The sequence below is a fragment of the Electrona antarctica genome (genome assembly GCF_951216825.1).
Source record: "Electrona antarctica genome assembly, chromosome: 16".
Classification (NCBI taxonomy): domain Eukaryota; kingdom Metazoa; phylum Chordata; class Actinopteri; order Myctophiformes; family Myctophidae; genus Electrona; species Electrona antarctica.
In genome coordinates, this window is record NC_136797.1 from 5,614,924 (window position 1) to 5,640,813 (window position 25,890).

Below are 25,890 nucleotides of genomic sequence, written 5' to 3' on the forward strand. Positions count from 1 at the left end.
GTTTTTATACATTCTTATATCATGTTGTTCATAATTTTGTCATTAATCTGATCACATTAAAAACAGTGTCTAACATTATATTTTGTTGTTAGAATCACATGGATTTACACATTTAGGTGGTGATGGGTGTTACTACATCTCTACTGGAAGGAAGACCTGGGAGGACAGCAGAGCATTCTGTACAGCCAGACAATCTGACCTGATGACCATAAAGAGCAGAGAGAAGCAGGTGCAGTGTGTGTGTGTGTGTGTGTGTGTGTGTGTGTGTGTGTGTGTGTGTGTGTGTGTGTGTGTGTGTGTGTGCGTGCTGTAAGTGTACATCTAGTTGAGACACACATCTAGTATTGTACACATTGTACTTCAGTAACCAGCTGCTTGTCTGTCCAGGACTTTGTTGACAGACTCGTTGGCAGAAACAAGAAAGTGTGGATTGGATTGACCGACAGCGAGACAGAAGGAGTGTGGAAGTGGGTGGATGGAACACCACTGACCACAACGTAAGACTTTACCTTCATTATTCTACTGAGGCCGATTCTAAAAACGCCTTCTAAATACTGACCTAAGTTTTCTGAAAAACAAATATTTATATAGCAGCATCACATTTATTTAATACTGTACATACTGTACAGAACCCCAAGAGGGGTTCCCGTCCAGAATGGGTTAAAGAAAACATTTTAACTACATTTATTGTCAGCAAACTACATTTCACATTATTTCCTCTTCATATTTATTTCTAAATGGAATCAAAGGCTATAATACAACAGTTACTCTGTATCCGTTGTCTATTTCATTGTCCAGTTAATTTGTACGTAAATATATAATGTAATATAATTTGAAGTCATGATAAAAAAAAACTAAACATTCAGATGAAATCCTTGTTGTGAAGGTATTGTAATGTATTAATGTTTCTCCTTCTACAGCTACTGGCGGCCTCGTCAGCCTGATGACGGTGGAGGAGAAGACTGTGCCTGGTTGTATAATGGAGGATGGAACGACGATCAATGTTGGTCAACAGACTATTGGATTTGTGAAATAGTTTTCTAGAGTTATGCATTAACTAGTAATAGTTGTGTATGCACCTGATTAACCCTTTGTGGTGCCTGGAGCTACCACCCGCCTGTGGGGGGGTGAGGGGGGGGGGGTTCAAATAGACAATGAGCTTGTAGATCTGCTATTTTGGGAAATATTCCCCCCATAATAGCCATGCTGGGGTTCAAGAGGATAATTCATATTTCCATTATTCAGATAAAGGGGAGACTATGTAATGTAACATGTAATCAATGAATAACAGCCATCTGTTTTATTTTAACACCACAGACAGATAGATCAATAAAGTGTTTGTGATGAAACTGGGTTTGGTCCAAATCAGTTTGTTACAGTTAAAGGACCACTTCACCACTTTTCAACCTATCTTCATATAATAGGTCCTCACTAATAATTCTCAAAGATTCTCAAAGATAGTAATTTAAAGTGGCCAGAAATGTGTTGTTTTTGACATCTAATTTAATTTTAGTCATAGTCTCTTGAATAGTTTTCATGTAGTTTTAGTCACATTTTAGTCACCTGGAATGTTTTATAGTGTTATAATCTAATATATAACTAACGCTAAAGTTGATTTAGTCGAACAAAATGTATTTAGGTGGGCCGTGATGCCGTCATAATGACTTTTTTCTCACTTGCTGAAAATAGCCGATCTACAAGCCCACAACTTGTGAGCTTGTAGATCGTCTATTTTCAGCATGCAACTAATTGTAAAATGACTTATACTGGATCTCTCCACTAGTCCCTTCCTAACATTTTAGTCTAATTTTTATTTGTTGACGAAATTGTCAGTATATTTAGTCTTAGTTTTAGTCATCATAGCTTAGTTTTTATTTAGTTTCCATTTAGTTTTCGTCAGTGGAAAAAGGTAGTCGACGAACATTTTCGTCTTAGTTTTAGTCGACGAAATCCTAATGACAGTGGGGAAGGAGAAGACTGTGCTATGTTGTCTAATGGAGGATGGTACGACTATACATGTTGGTTCACATGCTATTTGATTTGTGAAATAGTTTTCTAGAGCAGAGGTTCCCAACCACCGGTAAGTCTGGTCTCTAACTTGTCAAAATGGACCTACCGGTATTTACTGTCTCTGAGGTCTCAGAGCTCTTCGATAAAACGTTGAGATTTGAAATGGTCATTGTTCGCTCAATTCTCAACCTTTTAAAAAAAATTAAAACATCTCCATAACCCTTGGGGAGTTTGCTTTCATTCGCTGTATCACACCCGATTCAATTCTTCTTCAATAAAAATCGCTACGAGCGAAGACCATAACATCGGGGGCCGCAGCATTACACATGGCGCACGTAGTAGGTGCCGGTGGCATTTCAACTCATTCCTTTGTGGTGACTCGAATGAAATAAAATACAATAAACGTTATTTTACTGGTGTTTTTCAATAGAAACAAATAAAGAGGGTGTGTGCAACAGTGCATGCATGCAGCAATATCTGTCCTGAGTGTCGGGATGTAGTGGTATGGTCTCACATAAAAATGTTGAGATTTGAAACGCCCATGATTCTGTGATTTCTCAAACCTTTTTTAAAATGTAAAATTCTCCATAATCCTTATGGAAAAGTTTGCTTTCATTCGCTGTATGATACATTATGCTATTCTCATGGAGTCAAACATAGCAAGCGAAGACCATAACATCGGGGATCCCCCGATGTCATGCCATTACGCACTGCAGTGACTGCAGGTGAAGCTTATTCTTACATGAATCGAATGAAATAAAATAAAATAAAATAAACTACAGCTGTTTTTCCATAGAAATAAGAGCGTGTGTGCAACAGTGCATATACATCATGTATATGCACGGATTTCGGATGTCGGATTGCCGTCTTGTCTTTCATTAAAAAAAGTTGAGATTTAGAATGTCCATAATTCTCTCATTTCTCAACCGTTTTTTAAAATGTAAAAATCTCCATATTCCTTAGGAATCTTGCTTCCATTCGCTGTATAGTACATGGTTCTATTATTATCGAATTAAACAATATCAAACGAACTTGTATGTTCGGGGGTTAGACGATTCTGGGAACATTACGCATGGATCGCCAATTTGCCAGCCTATGCTGCGTATCTACTCGCAGTTCTATTCCGATCCGAAAGGTAGGTTTAGTTATTCATTTATGAATAACTAAATGAACTAGAATAAAGATTTTTACAGCTGTTTTTCATGCTTAGAACAGAAACGGCTGAAGTGATGTGCGTATATCCCACCAAGTTTAAAATTAGTCAAAAGAATTGAATGCACAGAATATCAATACGAAGCACCTGAAAAACACCTTATTTCAATGGTGGTGGATGGAGAGAGAGAGGATTTTTGTCCAACCACGAAACGGCAACCAATGGGTGCGAAGAGGGGCACAACCACGGAGGCGGGACTTGACAAAGGGTGAATTGAGCGAGTGGGACCAACGCGCCGTCGGAAATAATGTCGCTGACCCGCCGCCACACACAGCGATGACATCACAGTGATGTCACAGTGCAGTGGTCCTTCCTTACCGTTGCCGGAGACGTCGGTGTGCGGTCTGGACTGACCGACGGGTGACTGGACCAGCAGCACGCACAGCAGCCACATGAGCAGCAGGGGGCAGCAGAGAGACACAGAGCAGGACGTTCTGGAACACATCATGATGTCCACGATCACTGCAGGGAACACATGCACGCACGCACGCACGCACGCACGCACGCACACATGCACGCACACACACACACACACACACACACACAATAAATATTTAACCAAGGAAAAGTACTAAAAAGAGAGCGTGTCACTAAATACGGTAATAGATCGACTGTCTGTCTGGAACACTGAGGCTAATTTTTCCGTTTCCTGAAAAGTAAACGTTTTGGATAAATAATGTGTGTAGAAATATTAAACACCCACAGGGGAAAAACAGAAAATAGGTGGTGGTGGTGGTGGGAGCAAACACCACATGCAAACCAACCTCCAGCGACACTGACAGAAAGAGGAAGAGAAGTGAACGAGAAGAGTTTAACTCATTTAGGCCTGAAATTAAAAAAAAAAAAGTATTCTAAATCCTGTTCCAGTTTTCTGAAATACCTCATGTTTCTATATCAGTGGTTCTCAATATTTCATGTCAAGGACCCCAAAAATGATATGCAATTGGCTTCCGAGCCCCCATCTGAAAATACGTTGTTCCAGGAACCCCTCGGAAGCAAAGACTCGAGTTAAAAACGCTCTGAAAGAATATATAGATTTGTGCCACATGTTGTGCCACGATTTTCTAAAATAGCAGATCTACAAGCTCGTATGTGAGCTTGTAGATCTGCTAGTTTTTCAACAGCTAAATGCATAACATAATTCTTAAAACACCAAAAGGGGTTCCCGCCCAGAATGGATTAAATAGACTGCCAGATAGGTCGACTGCTCAACACATCATACACCCACATAGTGAGTGACGCACACGCAAGCAAACCTAGTCTCCAGTGTATCTGAACATACATGTATGATGAATATGAGTCCAAGTTGCGTACTCCCCTGCATGTCCAGGGGTCATGCCGGAAGGCAGCATTCAGTAGAATTCTGAACTTGGAACGCAGCATTTTGCATTGAACAAATTTGTTTAGAAATTCCATGTCGTTACACACCGCATCTCCACTAGCTAAAGAGTGCTGGGTTGCGCCCCGAAAATAGCTGATCTACAAGCTTTCGCTATTTTTGTCCAAAAGTGCCCTCTTACGGGATTTCAGCCCCTGACATGACGAAGGACAGGCCAGTTGGAAGGAAGTTGAACAGCACGTGCGTGCGTGCGTGCGTGCGTGCGTGCGTGCGAAAGTAGGCCAGCATAGTTCCTCTCAGTTATTTTCCACATATGTGATATTAATTTGATAACATGTGGCATCACGAGGGGCCAGGTGTGGTACTATAGGGGTGTTACGTTCCCACACAAACAGTGGCAGCCACAATACAACACCACCACGGATGCTGTGCCTGGCCTGCGCCACACATTACATCAGGGTTTCTCAAAGTGGGGTGGGGTGTAGCACCCTACGGGTGGCAGCATGACTCAAGGCCTGGGGCGGGGGGGGGGTGCTCCTTTCCATGCCATGCCAGAAGGCAGCATTCAGGAGAATTTCTTTTTTTCTCCAAAGTCTCCTGAACACCGCATCTCCACTAGCTAAAGAGTGCTTGGTTGCGCCCCGAAAATAGCTGATCTACAAGCTTTCGCTATTTTTGTCCAAAAGTGCCCTCTTACGGGATTTCAGCCCCTGCCTCTCCAACACTCTCTGCACGTGCCTGGATATTAATAATATTTACGTGGGGGAATGAGAAAACTAAAGGAAAATTGAAGTCCTTAAACCAGAAAGCTAACCTCACAGACTGTGTCGCGGTCTAAAACTTCACTTTATCGGCGAAAATAAAACAAAAGGTTGTTTGTGGATGGCACAAAAATGGTGGCACAAGCAGGATTCAAACCAGAGAGGTAATGAAAGTCTTATTAGATATTAAAGGGGTGATAATATCCCCCCCCCCCCTCCCATAATCCACCTCAGCAAATCCAACCCTGATGTTAGTGTCCAAAGTAACATACCTGTGATATATAATTTTTGCTTTCACCACAAAAATCACACACACACACACACACACACACACACACACACACACACACACACACACACACACACACACACACACACACACACACACACACACACACACACACACACACACACACACACACACACACACACACACACACACACACACACACACACACACACACACACACACACACACACACACACACACACACACACACCAGAACACCATTTGCTGCTGGCCTCCATGGTCAGTGTGAAAAGGCAACTGGCTATAACGATACATTATAGTAGGGGTTGAAAGCATGATGCAGCTACACCAGCTGGTTGTCACACTGAGAACCACAGAGCTATAAGGGATGCTTCCTCACCCTAGAGTCCTGGGGGTACTTGAGGGAGTTCCAGGGGGTACCTAGCTCAATTAGAGATAGGTGGGAACCAAATGGATCCTTTATGGGTCTGTAACTCAGAGAGTGTACACACTACACATGGAACCAAATGGACCCTTATGGGTCTGTAACTCTGAGAGTGTACACATGGAACCAAATGGACCCTTATGGGTCTGTAACTCAGAGTGTACACATGGAACCAAATGGACCCTTATGGGTCTGTAACTCAGAGTGTACACATGGAACCAAATGGACCCTTTATTGGTCTGTAACTCAGAGAGTGTACACATGGAACCAAATGGACCCTGACGGGTCGATTTGGTTCCATTTGTACACTCTCAGAGTTAAATTAACATTGATTTTACAGGATAAATTGGGGTACCAGAGATAGAAATGCCATTAAATCGGGGGTCCGTAGCATAATGCGTGTGAAACTGGGGGGTCCATGAAATTAATATGTTTCGGAATCACTGCTAGAGCCGTAAAAATCCTCCCTTATCGGGATCACTGGCATAGGTTTTCAAATGGGGGGGGGGGGGGGGGTCCGTGGCCTAATAAATGTTGATTTGGGGGTCCTTGACACGACAAAGTTTGGGAACCACTGCCCTGGAGAGAATAATATATACCAACATTATTCCCACCAACAACAGATCTATAGATCTACAGATCTATAGATCTACAGATCTATAGATCTACAGATCTATAGATTATTCCCACCAAGCAACAACAGATCTACAGATCTATAGATTATTCCCACCAAGCAACAACAGATCTACAGATCTATAGATTATTCCCACCAAGCAACAACAGATCTACAGATCTATAGATTATTCCCACCAAGCAACAACAGATCTATAGATCTACAGATCTATAGATTATTCCCACCAACAACAACAGATCTATAGATCTACAGATCTATAGATTATTCCCACCAAGCAACAACAGATCTATAGATCTACAGATCTATAGATTATTCCCACCAAGCAACAACAGATCTATAGATCCATCCTGTCTTTCCACCAGTGATGGAAGAAGTACAGTAGGCTTACTCACATTTTGTTTACTTACTTTCAAATGGCCGAAATGTATATAGAATAGGGGCTGAAGTGGTTACTGTATGTTTTGGAATAATCCAAATCTACAAATAGTTTGATTTCAAAGTATCGGAGTAGAACAATGGAAATTGGAAAATACTCCATCCCAGTAAAGTTAAAAAAAAACCTCAAAATTGTACTTAAGTACAGTACTTGAGTAAGTGCACTTATAGTTACTTTGGTTGTGCGTGCGTGCGTGCGTGCGTGCGTGCGTGCCAGGAGCTAAATATCACAAACCACTAAACCGATCGGTGTGAATGTTTTGTGTACACTGCTAGTAAGTAGGCCAGCATAGTTCCTCTCAGTTATGTTCCACATATGTGATATTAATTTGATAACATGTGGCATCACGAGGGGCCAGGTGTGGTACTATAGGGGTGTTACGTTCCCACACAAACAGTGGCAGCCACAATACAACACCACCACGGATGCTGTGCCTGCCCTGCGCCACACATTACATCAGGGTTTCTCAAAGTGGGGTGCTGTAGCACCCTATGGGTGGCAGCATGACTCAAGGCCTGGGGGGGGGGGGGAGAATTTATTTTTTTCTCCAAAGTCTCCTGAACTTGAACACAGCATTTTGCGTTGAACATTTTTTGTTTTTTAAATCCATGTCGTACACACCGCATCTCCACTAGCTAAAGAGTGCTGGGTTTGCGCCCCGGAAATAGCTGATCTACAAGCTCTCAACGTTGTTGTGAGGTTGTAGATCTGCTATTTTTTGTCCAAAAGTGCCCTTTTTTCAGCCCCTGCCTCTCCAACACTCTCTGCACGTCCCCCTGCTTACAGTAACACCTTTAATATCGTCATTGATACTCAGCTTACAGTAACACCTTATCGTCATTGATACTCAGCTTACAGTAACACCTTATCGTCGTCATTGATACTCAGCTTACAGTAACACCTTTAATATCGTCATTGATACTCAGCTCGGAAAGTCTTCCTGGAAGCCGACACCCATGTCTCCTCCTGGCTCACAGCTCCTCTGAGATTCCTCCCAAATCCTCACTTCCTCGCGGAAACCTCCGGGTTCAAGTGAGGATAGGGGGGGGGGGGGGGGGGGTGGGTGGGGGGGGGGGGGGTAGGAGGGGAGACAACATCAGGCAAGAAACTTTAGGATTCGGCCCTCAAACTCTGCATGACGTGCTCCGACTCGGCCCCCCAGAGGAGACACGCTGACGAGCTGTCAAAACCAAATATCCAGATGACATGACGAAGGACAGGCCAGTTGGAAGGAAGTTGAACAGCAGGATGAACAGAACGACCACGGCAGTGAAATGAGATCTGATTTCAAGACAACGATACTAGATGAAGAAAGAGCTCAAAGAACTGTTAAAACCCTATATGTTCCTACACGGACCCTAACAGTACGTTTTAACACCTTGGATGTCCAAGCTGGAGTTCTCCGTCCAAGTTCAAGGTCACGGTCAAGTGCCCAAGCCGGAGATTGATAAACAAGACTGAGATTAATGAAAACAAAACCGTTCGCATCGCTCTAGAGCCTTGGAGCGCTTGTTGCCCGATCCGATGACGTCTTGAGCACGAAAACAGCATGGTTGTTTTTCACCATCTGTGTGCAACCTAACACACACACAAACATACATGCACACTATGGTGATTTCGGGTGTGCCAGTACAGTACAGTGACAGTACAGTACAGTAACTCTGTCATTTCTCAACCGTTTCGGACGCGGGGCGGCTCGCCAGAAACGGGCCGGCACCCTGGGGGCGTTCCTGTGGGTCTGGAACCCCCCCCCCAAAAAATTAAAAAATATATGCACCAACAACTAGTAGTTGTAGTTTTAGTAGTAGTAACTATCACTATAGCTGTCAGCCTGTCACCATCACCCCACTAGACAGTATAAAGTAGTAACTATCACTATAGATGTCAGCCTGTCACCATCACCCCACTAGTGTGTGTGTGTGTGTGTGTGTGTGTGTGTGTGTGTGTGTGTGTGTGTGTGTGTGTGTTAGGCTGTGCAACAGTGACACTTGGTTGTGAAAACCAACCGAAAGCTATTTCCGTGCTCGGACAAACCCAGCCAGCCAGGGACAGACCCAGGGACACACATAGCTGTCTATAGGAGTGGTTGCACCACTCAAAAAACGAAAGCCTGCGTTTAAGAGTGGGAGTGAATTAGTGACAATTCCAGCACCATGGACAGTTCCTCCTAACACCTGAGCACAGAATTCCACCCTGCAAAAATTATCCAAGCCCTAATAGTCTACCTGCCAGCCCATTCTCCATATGCAGACCTTATCATATAAGTTAATGGCAAGGTGCTACCTAGGTGCAACTTCCAATGGCAGCCCATTCATCCAAACAGAAAAGTCCTGTCTGATTGTATTAAACAACGTCAAACTCACCAACATTGCAGCTGTACGGAAAACTTGAATTATTCTCTTTCTATCCTCAAAGTGTTTGTTTCATAAAAATCCCCTGTATACATGTTATGAGCTATTTTGTGTCCTTGCAGGTGATTCTTTTTCTAAGTGCTGGAGTTTGGAAGTGCTCGTTAGATATCGCTCAACTGCCCTGTGCACCACCTGTTTTGAATTAGCACATAATGCAAAAGGCAGCAGGACATTGCTTTACTGAAAACGAGTGCTTCCAAACTCTGATGGAAACAAGGCCGCAGTCTGCAAATGGTCAATAGAGCCCCATTGTGAACCCGGACATGTTGAGTAAACCAAGGTTTTATGTTAGAAATGTTGAGTATGGGTCCCCAAGACTCCCCAGCATTTAGAAACTGCCAGATGCTAACTTGCATATGTTGAGCAAGTTTCAGAATTGGCATAATATGTGACCATATTCTGTCCTCACACTTGCGTGCCTGTGCAAAGGCTAGACAGATAGCGTACAAACTCCAAATAATAAAGACGTTTCTTGAGAAGAGTAATCTTTACTGTTGATTATGGATTTTTGTAAGACTGTAAAACAAACACACAAATACAGGGATTTCAGAAACACACTCAAATGAAAACATGTACACATAGCTGATGCAATCACAGACATACTGTATGTAGCTCACATGGCACATGGTAATTAGTAGACCAACAAACACAACTAAAAGTTACAAAGTAGCCTACCTAGATTGACATACACATTTCAGTTCAAACATTTTCTCAACTCAAACATTTTCTTTAAAGGCGTAGTGAAACGGAAATGGTGGACATTTTATTTTGAAGTTTCAGACAGTCTCAAGTTGAAACACCGCTATGGAGTTTCTGAACCAATCAGAGCGTCGCATCCCTTCAGGGGATGGGACGGTAGCTAGGGACGGGTAGCTATGCTACGCAGGACAGCGTGTGGATGTTTGTTTACAAATCAGATAGTCGGCCAGCTTTACCAGTTTACTCTTAATCTGGCTTATTTCTACCCTATAAGGTTTTCAGATACATTTTTTAGCGTGATGATTAAGTTGAAACCGCGTAATACACTCTCTGGATGTTATCTTGAATGGGAATAAAAACGGAAGATGTCTGTAATCAGTAGCAGCTGTGCAGCCTGTGCTGGACGGATGCGGAGATATGGGGAATTAAACTGGTGAGCTTCATTTGTATTGGCTTTTATCGATGTGGGCCTCGACACGTCATCACGCAGCACGTTTTCATTTTCAGGAAGTAATACAAAATATTCTTTTGATATAAAAACACACAAAAAATGAGAATTTTCCCATTTTTTTGGCATCCATTGTTAGGTATGCCATATGATGACCACGGATATGGTCTGAAAGTGTGAAAAACGTATTTTTCATTTCACTACACCTTTAACAGTTTTGCATTATCACATTTGAGTTTACTTACAGACATATCTAACCCAAAACACATAACGTTGGAGAGCTGTGGAGAACACTCTGCTGCATGCTTGCTTCTCAAATGACAATGAAGGAATGAATGAACTAAATTGCTTTCAATTTCCCCTGACAAACCTAAACTGGACCATACCATCCATAGATATATATAAACTCTAGATGGCTCAAGGCGGAGTTTCGGACGTCGTTCACCCGGCAGCCATCTTACTTCGGGGCTACAGTACAGTATGTTCAATGGCAGCTCAAACAGAAACAGTCATAACTCGCTCAAATCTTGACGGATTTACAAACGGGTTGGTTTATTACAAACGTTGTCAACGTGGCTATGATTCAGGACGCTTATCTGCTTAATTTTCTCTCTGACGTTTATAACAAACCAAACCGTTTGAAAATCGGTTGAAAATTGAGCAAGTTATGGTCATTTAAGAGTACATGCCCCATAGACAAAATGTTATGTGGCCCGAGGTAAGATGGCCGCCACGTAACGACGTCACTCTCCATTGGCCAACAGCGCGGGTGAGCTATCTAGAGTTTATATATATCTATGATACCATCACCTGGAATATACCATTCAAACAAGAGATGAAATAACACAAAACAACCACAAGGTGGTGCATAAGTCTCAACTAAAGAGGTCAGGTTCCAGCACAATACCATTAACCCTTTCAGCGCTATCATTTATTGAAAGATTAGGATCTAATTCACACCAGCATTTTTTTAAATTTGAGCTCTTATTTTGAAAAGCCGCCATTTCCGCTTCACTAGCAGTAGTCCTAAGTTAGGAATTTACACGGAGCTGGGCCGGCCTTGTTTACAATGTGAATCCAGACCGGAGCTCTGCAGAGCTCCAGATCGTCAGGTCTGTGCCGTCAAAGAAACTCTGTTTTGACCAAAATGCCATCTGGGACAAGGAATAGGAGATACAGGCGATTGAAAGAAATGGATATAATGGATTATTATGGCGACGACGATCTAAGATGGGAGATCCAGTGCTGTGCTAACACAGCTAGCTAACCGGCTAACGTGAGTAGCATTTTGGCTCGAGCAATCGAACGCGCTATAAAAGCGCAATTACCGAAGGCTGTCGGCAATGGCGTTAAGCGTCAGTATCAAAATTAGGCTTCAATTGACAAAGATCTTCGCCAATGGTGCTGAAAGTATTAACAACCTATAGAAGGCAAAACATTCAAAATTGCATCATGCTTTATGTTGCATGTGACGTGTCAAACTAGGGGTTTTTCATGATGCTGAATCGATTCCAAGCATTAGTTTTGCAAATAAACACTCATTGGGCTAAAAACGAGCCAATGCCGTCATCACAAATGTGATGATGTCAGCGGCTATGGCCTTTTTTAGCCCAAAGAGTGTTTTTTTTTGGCAAAACTAATGCTTGAATATTTTGCCTTCTATAGGTTGTTAATGGTATGGTCACATATTATGCCAATTCTGAAAATTGCTCAACATATGCAAGTTAGCATCTGGCAGTTTCTACATGCTGGGGACCCCTACTCAACATTTCTAACATCAGTTTCTACATGCTGGGGACCCCTACTCAACATTTCTAACATCAGTTTCTACATGCTGGGGACCCCTACTCAACATTTCTAACATCAGTTTCTACATGCTGGGGACCCCTACTCAACATTTCTAACATCAGTTTCTACATGCTGGGGACCCCTACTCAACATTTCTAACATCAGTTTCTACATGCTGGGGACCCCTACTCAACATTTCTAACATCAGTTTCTACATGCTGGGGACCCCTACTCAACATTTCTAACATCAGTTTCTACATGCTGGGGACCCCTACTCAACATTTCTAACATCAGTTTCTACATGCTGGGGACCCATACTCAACATTTCTAACATCAGTTTCTACATGCTGGGGACCCATACTCAACATTTCTAACATCAGTTTCTACATGCTGGGGACCCCTACTCAACATTTCTAACATCAGTTTCTACATGCTGGGGACCCCTACTCAACATTTCTAACATCAGTTTCTTCATGCTGGGGACCCATACTCAACATTTCTAACATCAGTTTCTACATGCTGGGGACCCCTACTCAACATTTCTAACATCAGTTTCTACATGCTGGGGACCCCTACTCAACATTTCTAACATCAGTTTCTACATGCTGGGGACCCCTACTCAACATTTCTAACATCAGTTTCTACATGCTGGGGACCCCTACTCAACATTTCTAACATCAGTTTCTACATGCTGGGGACCCCTACTCAACATTTCTAACATCAGTTTCTACATGCTGGGGACCCCTACTCAACATTTCTAACATAAAACGTTGGTGTACTCAACATGCCTGGGTTCACATTCTGGCAAGTGGACAATGGCAATGGATATAAAGTTGACAACACTTCATGGCTCTACCTCTTCCTCCTCACTGGGGCTTGGTGTTCTGTTTGGCAGCGACAGACAGCATCACAGTGAAGTCCATTGATTGAAAGCAGTGAATTCCAGTGTTGACCCACCAGGCTCACACGTCGTGTGGGTGTGAGTTAATTATCAGGGCTATGCAGAACCTCCGCACTGACTTCAGCGACATTCTGACCAGCTCAGTCTCCAGAGGGGTGACGTGATGGATGTTGCGTTGAATCATGACACTGACGAGGAGTGTAGGAGGAGTTCATGTTTGCTGTGTTACACTCTTGGTCTCCTGACTAATCACAGTTGAGACGAATGACGAAAGTACTCAAATGTTTTGAGCCTACTTCTACAAATGTCTTCTAAAACAGTTCTCTGAAAAATGTTTGTCAGTGGTTCTCAAACATTTATGTCAAGGACCCCTAAGATTTATATGTAATTGGCCGCCGACCCCCATCTGAAAATATGTTGTTCCAGGGTGGGTCCCCCCCAGAAGCAAAGATTTGAGTTAAAAACGTTCGCTCTGAAAGAATATATATTCAAAGATTTGCGCCACATTTTCAACAATAGCAGACCTACAAGCTCGTAGCGTGGCACTCGGTGCCGTGCTACGAGCTTGTAGATCTGGTATTTTCCAATAGCTAAAGTATAACATAATGCTTAAAACTCCAAAGGGGGTTCCCGCCCAGAATGGGCTAAGTAAAAGTATCAATACTGCAATGCAGAAATACTCTGTAAAAAGAGTACAAAAGTATTGGCATCAAAATCTATCTATCTATGAATGCACCACGTCTCTGTCCGTCTGTAATGCATGTAACTCGAGAACAGTTCGCCCCACCGACTTCAAATTCGACACCCCCGCAGGGAGGGCAGTGCCCGGCGTCGAGTCGGTCGGACCCACGGTTGTCCAGAACCACCACAAAAGGCCTCTGCCCCGGGCTCTGGACCTGATCACCCCTATATCTCCATATATGGAGCTGGCCTGTTCATGACATCACAACACTGTACAAAAAATTGGAAACAGTAAAAATGCCTCAAAATTCTACTTGAGTACAGTATTAAGTAAATGTATTATGTACTTAGTTACTTTACAGCACCGACTGAACACAATGTGGCAGGAAAGCAGTGAAATTGACTGGTATGTAAACAGCGTCATTCAGACCTGCAATACGTTTGGTGCAAAGACTAGCCCTAGAATGGCTCTGTTGTTACATACAGTATTTCACATACAGAGCCATAGAACGGTCGCTTTAATGTTGGACATAAACTTGGCGGCCTGAATGTGATAAATGCGAGCATTTATCACATTCAGGCCACACACAATTGAATTCAACCAGGGACAGTAGCAAGGGATCTATGCCTATGATACATGAAAATTTACGAAGTTAATTAATGATCACAGGCATTCTAGGTCTAGTGCAAAGACCTGCCCCCCGCCTGCCTCTGATTGGCCCCCCTCCTACAGCAGTAGGGAGGGGGGTGCAAAGACCTGCCCCCCGCCTGCCTCTGATTGGCCCCCCTCCTACAGCAGTAGGGAGGGGGGTGTAAAGACCTGCCCCCCGCCTGCCTCTGATTGGCCCCCCTCCTACAGCAGTAGGGAGGGGGGTGCAAAGACCTGCCCCCCGCCTGCCTCTGATTGGCCCCCCTCCTACAGCAGTAGGGAGGGGGGTGCAAAGACCTGCCCCCCGCCTGCCTCTGATTGGCCCCCCTCCTACAGCAGTAGGGAGGGGGGTGCAAAGACCTGCCCCCCGCCTGCCTCTGATTGGCCCCCCTCCTACAGCAGTAGGGAGGGGGCCAGCCACAAAGCTGGCCATTCATTGTCAATGGCATACAAATGTTTGTGTTAAGACAATGTTTGTGTTTACACAAACCCTCAAAGCTGGACATAGGAGGTTCTAGTGCCCCTCAAAAAGCGAGGACAGAAAAGTGAGGACGCCAAAAGTTATTGGCCAGAATGTGATGATGTATATGATAATTGTTATCAATTAGTACGTTTTTGTAGCAGAGTAGCTCGGCCTGAAGCCCATAGGTCTGATATCTCATCCATGGCCAAGGGAGGGATTCCCTCTTGTCCGTACCCTATTGCATATCAAACTGGGGGTCCTTGAATCACTGCTAGAGCCGTAAAAATCTTCTCTTATGGGGGTCCCTGGCATATCTTTTCAAATGGGGGGTCCAGGCCGGAGGCTAATGAGTGTCAATTTGGGGGTCCTTGACATGAAAAAGGTTGGGAACCACTGCAGAGTAGGCTGAGTGACTGAAGGCACAGTCTAGCTGTGGGCTATGGAGGGACCAGAGCCAGAGCTATAGGCACAGTCTAGCTGTGGGCTATGGAGGGACCAGAGCTAGAGCTACAGGCACAGTCTAGCTGTGGGCTATGGAGGGACCAGAGCTACAGGCACAGTCTAGCTGTGGGCTATGGAGGGACCAGAGCTATAGGCACAGTCTAGCTGTGGGCTATGGAGGGACCAGAGCTATAGGCACAGTCTAGCTGTGGGCTATGGAGGGACCAGAGCTACAGGCACAGTCTAGCTGTGGGCTATGGAGGGACCAGAGCTATAGGCACAGTCTAGCTGTGGGCTATGGAGGGACCAGAGCTACAGGCACAGTCTAGCTGTGGGCTATGGAGGGACCAGAGCTACAGGCACAGTCTAGCTGTGGGCTATGGAGGGACCAGAGCTACAGGCACAGTCTAGCTGTGGGCTATGGAGGGACCAGAGCTACAGGCACAGTCTAGCTGTGGGCTATGGAGGGACCAGAGCTACAGGCACAGTCTAGCTGTGGGCTATGGAGGGACCAGAGCTACAGGCACAGTCTAGCTGTGGGCTATGGAGGGACCAGAGCTACAGGCACAGTCTAGCTGTGGGCTATGGAGGGACCAGAGCTACAGGCACAGTCTAGCTGTGGGCTATGGAGGGACCAGAGCCAGAGCTATAGGCACAGTCTAGCTGTGGGCTATGGAGGGACCAGAGCTACAGGCACAGTCTAGCTGTGGGCTATGGAGGGACCAGAGCCAGAGCTATAGGCACAGTCTAGCTGTGGGCTATGGAGGGACCAGAGCTACAGGCACAGTCTAGCTGTGGGCTATGGAGGGACCAGAGCTACAGGCACAGTCTAGCTGTGGGCTATGGAGGGACCAGAGCTACAGGCACAGTCTAGCTGTGGGCTATGGAGGGACCAGAGCTATAGGCACAGTCTAGCTGTGGGCTATGGAGGGACCAGAGCTACAGGCACAGTCTAGCTGTGGGCTATGGAGGGACCAGAGCTACAGGCACAGTCTAGCTGTGGGCTATGGAGGGACCAGAGCCATAGGCACAGTCTAGCTGTGGGCTATGGAGGGACCAGAGCTACAGGCACAGTCTAGCTGTGGGCTATGGAGGGACCAGAGCTATAGGCACAGTCTAGCTGTGGGCTATGGAGGGACCAGAGCCATAGGCACAGTCTAGCTGTGGGCTATGGAGGGACCAGAGCTACAGGCACAGTCTAGCTGTGGGCTATGGAGGGACCAGAGCTATAGGCACAGTCTAGCTGTGGGCTATGGAGGGACCAGAGCCATAGGCACAGTCTAGCTGTGGGCTATGGAGGGACCAGAGCTATAGGCACAGTCTAGCTGTGGGCTATGGAGGGACCAGAGCTATAGGCACAGTCTAGCTGTGGGCTATGGAGGGACCAGAGCTACAGGCACAGTCTAGCTGTGGGCTATGGAGGGACCAGAGCTATAGGCACAGTCTAGCTGTGGGCTATGGAGGGACCAGAGCTATAGGCACAGTCTAGCTGTGGGCTATGGAGGGACCAGAGCTATAGGCACAGTCTAGCTGTGGGCTATGGAGGGACCAGAGCTACAGGCACGGTCTAGCTGTGGGCTATGGAGGGACCAGAGCTATAGGCACAGTCTAGCTGTGGGCTATGGAGGGACCAGAGCTACAGGCACAGTCTAGCTGTGGGCTATGGAGGGACCAGAGCTACAGGCACGGTCTAGCTGTGGGCTATGGAGGGACCAGAGCTATAGGCACAGTCTAGCTGTGGGCTATGGAGGGACCAGAGCTATAGGCACAGTCTAGCTGTGGGCTATGGAGGGACCAGAGCCATAGGCACAGTCTAGCTGTGGGCTATGGAGGGACCAGAGCTATAGGCACAGTCTAGCTGTGGGCTATGGAGGGACCAGAGCTACAGGCACAGTCTAGCTGTGGGCTATGGAGGGACCAGAGCTATAGGCACAGTCTAGCTGTGGGCTATGGAGGGACCAGAGCTACAGGCACAGTCTAGCTGTGGGCTATGGAGGGACCAGAGCCATAGGCACAGTCTAGCTGTGGGCTATGGAGGGACCAGAGCTACAGGCACAGTCTAGCTGTGGGCTATGGAGGGACCAGAGCTATAGGCACAGTCTAGCTGTGGGCTATGGAGGGACCAGAGCTATAGGCACAGTCTAGCTGTGGGCTATGGAGGGACCAGAGCTACAGGCACAGTCTAGCTGTGGGCTATGGAGGGACCAGAGCTACAGGCACAGTCTAGCTGTGGGCTATGGAGGGACCAGAGCTATAGGAACAGTCTAGCTGTGGGCTATGGAGGGACCAGAGCTATAGGCACAGTCTAGCTGTGGGCTATGGAGGGACCAGAGCTATAGGCACAGTCTAGCTGTGGGCTATGGAGGGACCAGAGCTATAGGCACAGTCTAGCTGTGGGCTATGGAGGGACCAGAGCTACAGGCACAGTCTAGCTGTGGGCTATGGAGGGACCAGAGCCATAGGCACAGTCTAGCTGTGGGCTATGGAGGGACCAGAGCTATAGGCACAGTCTAGCTGTGGGCTATGGAGGGACCAGAGCTATAGGAACAGTCTAGCTGTGGGCTATGGAGGGACCAGAGCTACAGGCACAGTCTAGCTGTGGGCTATGGAGGGACCAGAGCTACAGGCACAGTCTAGCTGTGGGCTATGGAGGGACCAGAGCTATAGGCACAGTCTAGCTGTGGGCTATGGAGGGACCAGAGCTACAGGCACAGTCTAGCTGTGGGCTATGGAGGGACCAGAGCTATAGGCACAGTCTAGCTGTGGGCTATGGAGGGACCAGAGCTATAGGCACAGTCTAGCTGTGGGCTATGGAGGGACCAGAGCTATAGGCACAGTCTAGCTGTGGGCTATGGAGGGACCAGAGCTATAGGCACAGTCTAGCTGTGGGCTATGGAGGGACCAGAGCTATAGGCACAGTCTAGCTGTGGGCTATGGAGGGACCAGAGCTATAGGCACAGTCTAGCTGTGGGCTATGGAGGGACCAGAGCTACAGGCACAGTCTAGCTGTGGGCTATGGAGGGACCAGAGCCATAGGCACAGTCTAGCTGTGGGCTATGGAGGGACCAGAGCTATAGGCACAGTCTAGCTGTGGGCTATGGAGGGACCAGAGCTATAGGAACAGTCTAGCTGTGGGCTATGGAGGGACCAGAGCTACAGGCACAGTCTAGCTGTGGGCTATGGAGGGACCAGAGCTACAGGCACAGTCTAGCTGTGGGCTATGGAGGGACCAGAGCTATAGGCACAGTCTAGCTGTGGGCTATGGAGGGACCAGAGCTACAGGCACAGTCTAGCTGTGGGCTATGGAGGGACCAGAGCTACAGGCACAGTCTAGCTGTGGGCTATGGAGGGACCAGAGCTATAGGCACAGTCTAGCTGTGGGCTATGGAGGGACCAGAGCTACAGGCACAGTCTAGCTGTGGGCTATGGAGGGACCAGAGCTATAGGCACAGTCTAGCTGTGGGCTATGGAGGGACCAGAGCTATAGGCACAGTCTAGCTGTGGGCTATGGAGGGACCAGAGCTACAGGCACAGTCTAGCTGTGGGCTATGGAGGGACCAGAGCTACAGGCACAGTCTAGCTGTGGGCTATGGAGGGACCAGAGCTACAGGCACGGTCTAGCTGTGGGCTATGGAGGGACCAGAGCTATAGGCACAGTCTAGCTGTGGGCTATGGAGGGACCAGAGCTATAGGCACAGTCTAGCTGTGGGCTATGGAGGGACCAGAGCTACAGGCACAGTCTAGCTGTGGGCTATGGAGGGACCAGAGCTATAGGCACAGTCTAGCTGTGGGCTATGGAGGGACCAGAGCTACAGGCACAGTCTAGCTGTGGGCTATGGAGGGACCAGAGCCATAGGCACAGTCTAGCTGTGGGCTATGGAGGGACCAGAGCTACAGGCACAGTCTAGCTGTGGGCTATGGAGGGACCAGAGCTATAGGCACAGTCTAGCTGTGGGCTATGGAGGGACCAGAGCTATAGGCACAGTCTAGCTGTGGGCTATGGAGGGACCAGAGCTACAGGCACAGTCTAGCTGTGGGCTATGGAGGGACCAGAGCTACAGGCACAGTCTAGCTGTGGGCTATGGAGGGACCAGAGCTATAGGAACAGTCTAGCTGTGGGCTATGGAGGGACCAGAGCTATAGGCACAGTCTAGCTGTGGGCTATGGAGGGACCAGAGCTATAGGCACAGTCTAGCTGTGGGCTATGGAGGGACCAGAGCTATAGGCACAGTCTAGCTGTGGGCTATGGAGGGACCAGAGCTACAGGCACAGTCTAGCTGTGGGCTATGGAGGGACCAGAGCCATAGGCACAGTCTAGCTGTGGGCTATGGAGGGACCAGAGCTATAGGCACAGTCTAGCTGTGGGCTATGGAGGGACCAGAGCTATAGGAACAGTCTAGCTGTGGGCTATGGAGGGACCAGAGCTACAGGCACAGTCTAGCTGTGGGCTATGGAGGGACCAGAGCTACAGGCACAGTCTAGCTGTGGGCTATGGAGGGACCAGAGCTATAGGCACAGTCTAGCTGTGGGCTATGGAGGGACCAGAGCTACAGGCACAGTCTAGCTGTGGGCTATGGAGGGACCAGAGCTATAGGCACAGTCTAGCTGTGGGCTATGGAGGGACCAGAGCTATAGGCACAGTCTAGCTGTGGGCTATGGAGGGACCAGAGCTATAGGCACAGTCTAGCTGTGGGCTATGGAGGGACCAGAGCTATAGGCACAGTCTAGCTGTGGGCTATGGAGGGACCAGAGCTATAGGCACAGTCTAGCTGTGGGCTATGGAGGGACCAGAGCTATAGGCACAGTCTAGCTGTGGGCTATGGAGGGACCAGAGCTACAGGCACAGTCTAGCTGTGGGCTATGGAGGGACCAGAGCCATAGGCACAGTCTAGCTGTGGGCTATGGAGGGACCAGAGCTATAGGCACAGTCTAGCTGTGGGCTATGGAGGGACCAGAGCTATAGGAACAGTCTAGCTGTGGGCTATGGAGGGACCAGAGCTACAGGCACAGTCTAGCTGTGGGCTATGGAGGGACCAGAGCTACAGGCACAGTCTAGCTGTGGGCTATGGAGGGACCAGAGCTATAGGCACAGTCTAGCTGTGGGCTATGGAGGGACCAGAGCTACAGGCACAGTCTAGCTGTGGGCTATGGAGGGACCAGAGCTACAGGCACAGTCTAGCTGTGGGCTATGGAGGGACCAGAGCTATAGGCACAGTCTAGCTGTGGGCTATGGAGGGACCAGAGCTACAGGCACAGTCTAGCTGTGGGCTATGGAGGGACCAGAGCTATAGGCACAGTCTAGCTGTGGGCTATGGAGGGACCAGAGCTACAGGCACAGTCTAGCTGTGGGCTATGGAGGGACCAGAGCTACAGGCACAGTCTAGCTGTGGGCTATGGAGGGACCAGAGCTACAGGCACAGTCTAGCTGTGGGCTATGGAGGGACCAGAGCCATAGGCACAGTCTAGCTGTGGGCTATGGAGGGACCAGAGCTATAGGCACAGTCTAGCTGTGGGCTATGGAGGGACCAGAGCTATAGGAACAGTCTAGCTGTGGGCTATGGAGGGACCAGAGCTACAGGCACAGTCTAGCTGTGGGCTATGGAGGGACCAGAGCTACAGGCACAGTCTAGCTGTGGGCTATGGAGGGACCAGAGCTATAGGCACAGTCTAGCTGTGGGCTATGGAGGGACCAGAGCTACAGGCACAGTCTAGCTGTGGGCTATGGAGGGACCAGAGCTACAGGCACAGTCTAGCTGTGGGCTATGGAGGGACCAGAGCTATAGGCACAGTCTAGCTGTGGGCTATGGAGGGACCAGAGCTACAGGCACAGTCTAGCTGTGGGCTATGGAGGGACCAGAGCTACAGGCACAGTCTAGCTGTGGGCTATGGAGGGACCAGAGCTACAGGCACAGTCTAGCTGTGGGCTATGGAGGGACCAGAGCTACAGGCACAGTCTAGCTGTGGGCTATGGAGGGACCAGAGCTATAGGGACAGTCTAGCTGTGGGCTATGGAGGGACCAGAGCTATAGGCACAGTCTAGCTGTGGGCTATGGAGGGACCAGAGCTATAGGCACAGTCTAGCTGTGGGCTATGGAGGGACCAGAGCTACAGGCACAGTCTAGCTGTGGGCTATGGAGGGACCAGAGCCATAGGCACAGTCCAGCTGTGGGCTATGGAGGGACCAGAGCTATAGGCACAGTCTAGCTGTGGGCTATGGAGGGACCAGAGCTATAGGCACAGTCTAGCTGTGGGCTATGGAGGGACCAGAGCTACAGGCACAGTCTAGCTGTGGGCTATGGAGGGACCAGAGCTATAGGCACAGTCTAGCTGTGGGCTATGGAGGGACCAGAGCTATAGGCACAGTCTAGCTGTGGGCTATGGAGGGACCAGAGCTATAGGCACAGTCTAGCTGTGGGCTATGGAGGGACCAGAGCTATAGGCACAGTCTAGCTGTGGGCTATGGAGGGACCAGAGCTACAGGCACAGTCTAGCTGTGGGCTATGGAGGGACCAGGGCTACAGGCACAGTCTAGCTGTGGGCTATGGAGGGACCAGAGCTATAGGCACAGTCTAGCTGTGGGCTATGGAGGGACCAGAGCTATAGGCACAGTCTAGCTGTGGGCTATGGAGGGACCAGAGCTATAGGCACAGTCTAGCTGTGGGCTATGGAGGGACCAGAGCTACAGGCACAGTCTAGCTGTGGGCTATGGAGGGACCAGAGCCATAGGCACAGTCTAGCTGTGGGCTATGGAGGGACCAGAGCTATAGGCACAGTCTAGCTGTGGGCTATGGAGGGACCAGAGCTACAGGCACAGTCTAGCTGTGGGCTATGGAGGGACCAGAGCTACAGGCACAGTCTAGCTGTGGGCTATGGAGGGACCAGAGCTATAGGCACAGTCTAGCTGTGGGCTATGGAGGGACCAGAGCTATAGGCACAGTCTAGCTGTGGGCTATGGAGGGACCAGAGCTACAGGCACAGTCTAGCTGTGGGCTATGGAGGGACCAGAGCTACAGGCACAGTCTAGCTGTGGGCTATGGAGGGACCAGAGCTATAGGCACAGTCTAGCTGTGGGCTATGGAGGGACCAGAGCTATAGGCACAGTCTAGCTGTGGGCTATGGAGGGACCAGAGCTATAGGCACAGTCTAGCTGTGGGCTATGGAGGGACCAGAGCTATAGGCACAGTCTAGCTGTGGGCTATGGAGGGACCAGAGCTACAGGCACAGTCTAGCTGTGGGCTATGGAGGGACCAGAGCTATAGGAACAGTCTAGCTGTGGGCTATGGAGGGACCAGAGCTACAGGAACAGTCTAGCTGTGGGCTATGGAGGGACCAGAGCTATAGGCACAGTCTAGCTGTGGGCTATGGAGGGACCAGAGCTATAGGAACAGTCTAGCTGTGGGCTATGGAGGGACCAGAGCTACAGGCACAGTCTAGCTGTGGGCTATGGAGGGACCAGAGCTACAGGCACAGTCTAGCTGTGGGCTATGGAGGGACCAGAGCTATAGGCACAGTCTAGCTGTGGGCTATGGAGGGACCAGAGCTACAGGCACAGTCTAGCTGTGGGCTATGGAGGGACCAGAGCTACAGGAACAGTCTAGCTGTGGGCTATGGAGGGACCAGAGCTACAGGAACAGTCTAGCTGTGGGCTATGGAGGGACCAGAGCTACAGGAACAGTCTAGCTGTGGGCTATGGAGGGACCAGAGCTACAGGAACAGTCTAGCTGTGGGCTATGGAGGGACCAGAGCTATAGGCACAGTCTAGCTGTGGGCTATGGAGGGACCAGAGCTATAGGCACAGTCTAGCTGTGGGCTATGGAGGGACCAGAGCTACAGGCACAGTCTAGCTGTGGGCTATGGAGGGACCAGAGCTACAGGCACAGTCTAGCTGTGGGCTATGGAGGGACCAGAGCTACAGGCACAGTCTAGCTGTGGGCTATGGAGGGACCAGAGCTACAGGCACAGTCTAGCTGTGGGCTATGGAGGGACCAGAGCTACAGGCACAGTCTAGCTGTGGGCTATGGAGGGACCAGAGCTATAGGCACAGTCTAGCTGTGGGCTATGGAGGGACCAGAGCCATAGGCACAGTCTAGCTGTGGGCTATGGAGGGACCAGAGCTATAGGCACAGTCTAGCTGTGGGCTATGGAGGGACCAGAGCCATAGGCACAGTCTAGCTGTGGGCTATGGAGGGACCAGAGCTATAGGCACAGTCTAGCTGTGGGCTATGGAGGGACCAGAGCCATAGGCACAGTCTAGCTGTGGGCTATGGAGGGACCAGAGCTATAGGCACAGTCTAGCTGTGGGCTATGGAGGGACCAGAGCTATAGGCACAGTCTAGCTGTGGGCTATGGAGGGACCAGAGCTATAGGCACAGTCTAGCTGTGGGCTATGGAGGGACCAGACCAGAGCTATAGGCACAGTCTAGCTGTGGGCTATGGAGGGACCAGAGCTACAGGCACAGTCTAGCTGTGGGCTATGGAGGGACCAGAGCTACAGGCACAGTCTAGCTGTGGGCTATGGAGGGACCAGAGCTACAGGCACAGTCTAGCTGTGGGCTATGGAGGGACCAGAGCTACAGGCACAGTCTAGCTGTGGGCTATGGAGGGACCAGAGCTATAGGCGCAGTCTAGCTGTGGGCTATGGAGGGACCAGAGCTATAGGCACAGTCTAGCTGTGGGCTATGGAGGGACCAGAGCTACAGGCACAGTCTAGCTGTGGGCTATGGAGGGACCAGAGCTATAGGCACAGTCTAGCTGTGGGCTATGGAGGGACCAGAGCTATAGGCACAGTCTAGCTGTGGGCTATGGAGGGACCAGAGCTATAGGCACAGTCTAGCTGTGGGCTATGGAGGGACCAGAGCTATAGGCACAGTCTAGCTGTGGGCTATGGAGGGACCAGAGCTATAGGCACAGTCTAGCTGTGGGCTATGGAGGGACCAGAGCTATAGGCACAGTCTAGCTGTGGGCTATGGAGGGACCAGAGCTACAGGCACAGTCTAGCTGTGGGCTATGGAGGGACCAGAGCTATAGGCACATTCTAGCTGTGGGCTATGGAGGGACCAGAGCTATAGGCACAGTCTAGCTGTGGGCTATGGAGGGACCAGAGCTATAGGCACAGTCTACCAACTTCCAAGTTCATATCCTACCTACTATAGTAGGCAATAAGGCAAGGCTATCAAATCCTCTTCAAATGACCAGATTTGACTGAGAGCCTGCCATCGCGCAAACTCCAGCTTTTCACCAGAGGCGAAAAACTTCCCAAAATGAGTTATAGCACAGGCAGACTATTAGAGCATGTCTGAAATAAGTGTCAGAGCTGAAATCGACATGTAAATGCCTCAACATGTAATGTTACATTACAAGTGAACCTTTCACGCATGTTTTCTCAACTCACTGTTTCTCTGCAAGACATTACTCTATGATTCTCTGCTTTCATATGACATGAAAAATCGAAAATTAAAAAAATCCAATGGCATCAAATTTAGTCACTAAAATGTAAAAGTTACGGTAGACTAATATTCAATCTTAACTTTCCACTATAGGCTACTATTAATGAATCCACTGTAAGCGACTGTTTTGGCCAAATAAATATCCCACTAACTACAGTATTGCCTGAACTGGATTAAAAAATATTGCAATAATAGGCATAATTGTGCAAACAAATGGACTGGGCCCTTTATAAGTTCTTACAACGTGCAAAACACGACCTGTAGGTTTCGAAAATGAAGTATGTGTCACTAACTATAGGCTACTATCACATCCTCGAACGTCGCACAGCTCTAGACTCTGGACTGCAGTCTTACCTGAAATGAATCAATGTATCGTCTCTTGTGTTTTTATCCGAAAACGTGCGGCCAAGGCATCGCAGGCAGCAGCTGTAAATCTAAAGTCATTTGTTGTAGAAGTAAAGACAGTTATGATGTGTCCCAATAAGGTGCAGCATGAGTCTCCTCCGGTAGCGAACTATCCATAAAGTGCATTATTTGTTTGTTTGGCACTGAAGATCACGGTGGTTTAATTCACTCCCCAGGCCAGGCGCGTCCACTTCACAAAGTAAAATAAAGAAATGTGTGAGCAATAAATCCATCGATCCGTCCATCGATCAGTTCAGTCCAGTCCAGGCCAGCCAGTCTCAACGAGCCTGTGTGTCTGACTGTATGGGACTCTGGCAACAACGGATCTCCGGTCAGTCTCTCATGATGATGGACCTCCCACAATAATACAAAAGCAACTTCGTCGTCGTACAACCGTGTCCCCCCACGCAGATCTACAAGCCCACACAAACAAACGCGTCGCGATCGGCTATATTCTGTCTCTCTACGGA

General features: G+C 48.3%; 1 protein-coding gene across 1 annotated transcript in view; it reads right to left on the reverse strand.

Moving 5' to 3' along the window:
- LOC306939821 (fibroblast growth factor receptor 1-A-like) overlaps positions 1–25,788 on the reverse strand; it is a 73,900-nt gene extending 48,112 nt beyond the window's left edge. The window contains exons 1-2 of the mRNA XM_079524549.1: positions 25,370–25,788; positions 3,542–3,685 (exon numbers count right to left, since the gene is read on the reverse strand). Of these exons, the coding sequence (XP_079380675.1) occupies positions 3,542–3,671 (130 nt within the window). The 5' untranslated portion in view covers positions 3,672–3,685; positions 25,370–25,788. The remainder of the gene's footprint in view (positions 1–3,541; positions 3,686–25,369) is intronic.
- Between the last annotated feature and the right edge of the window lie 102 nt (positions 25,789–25,890).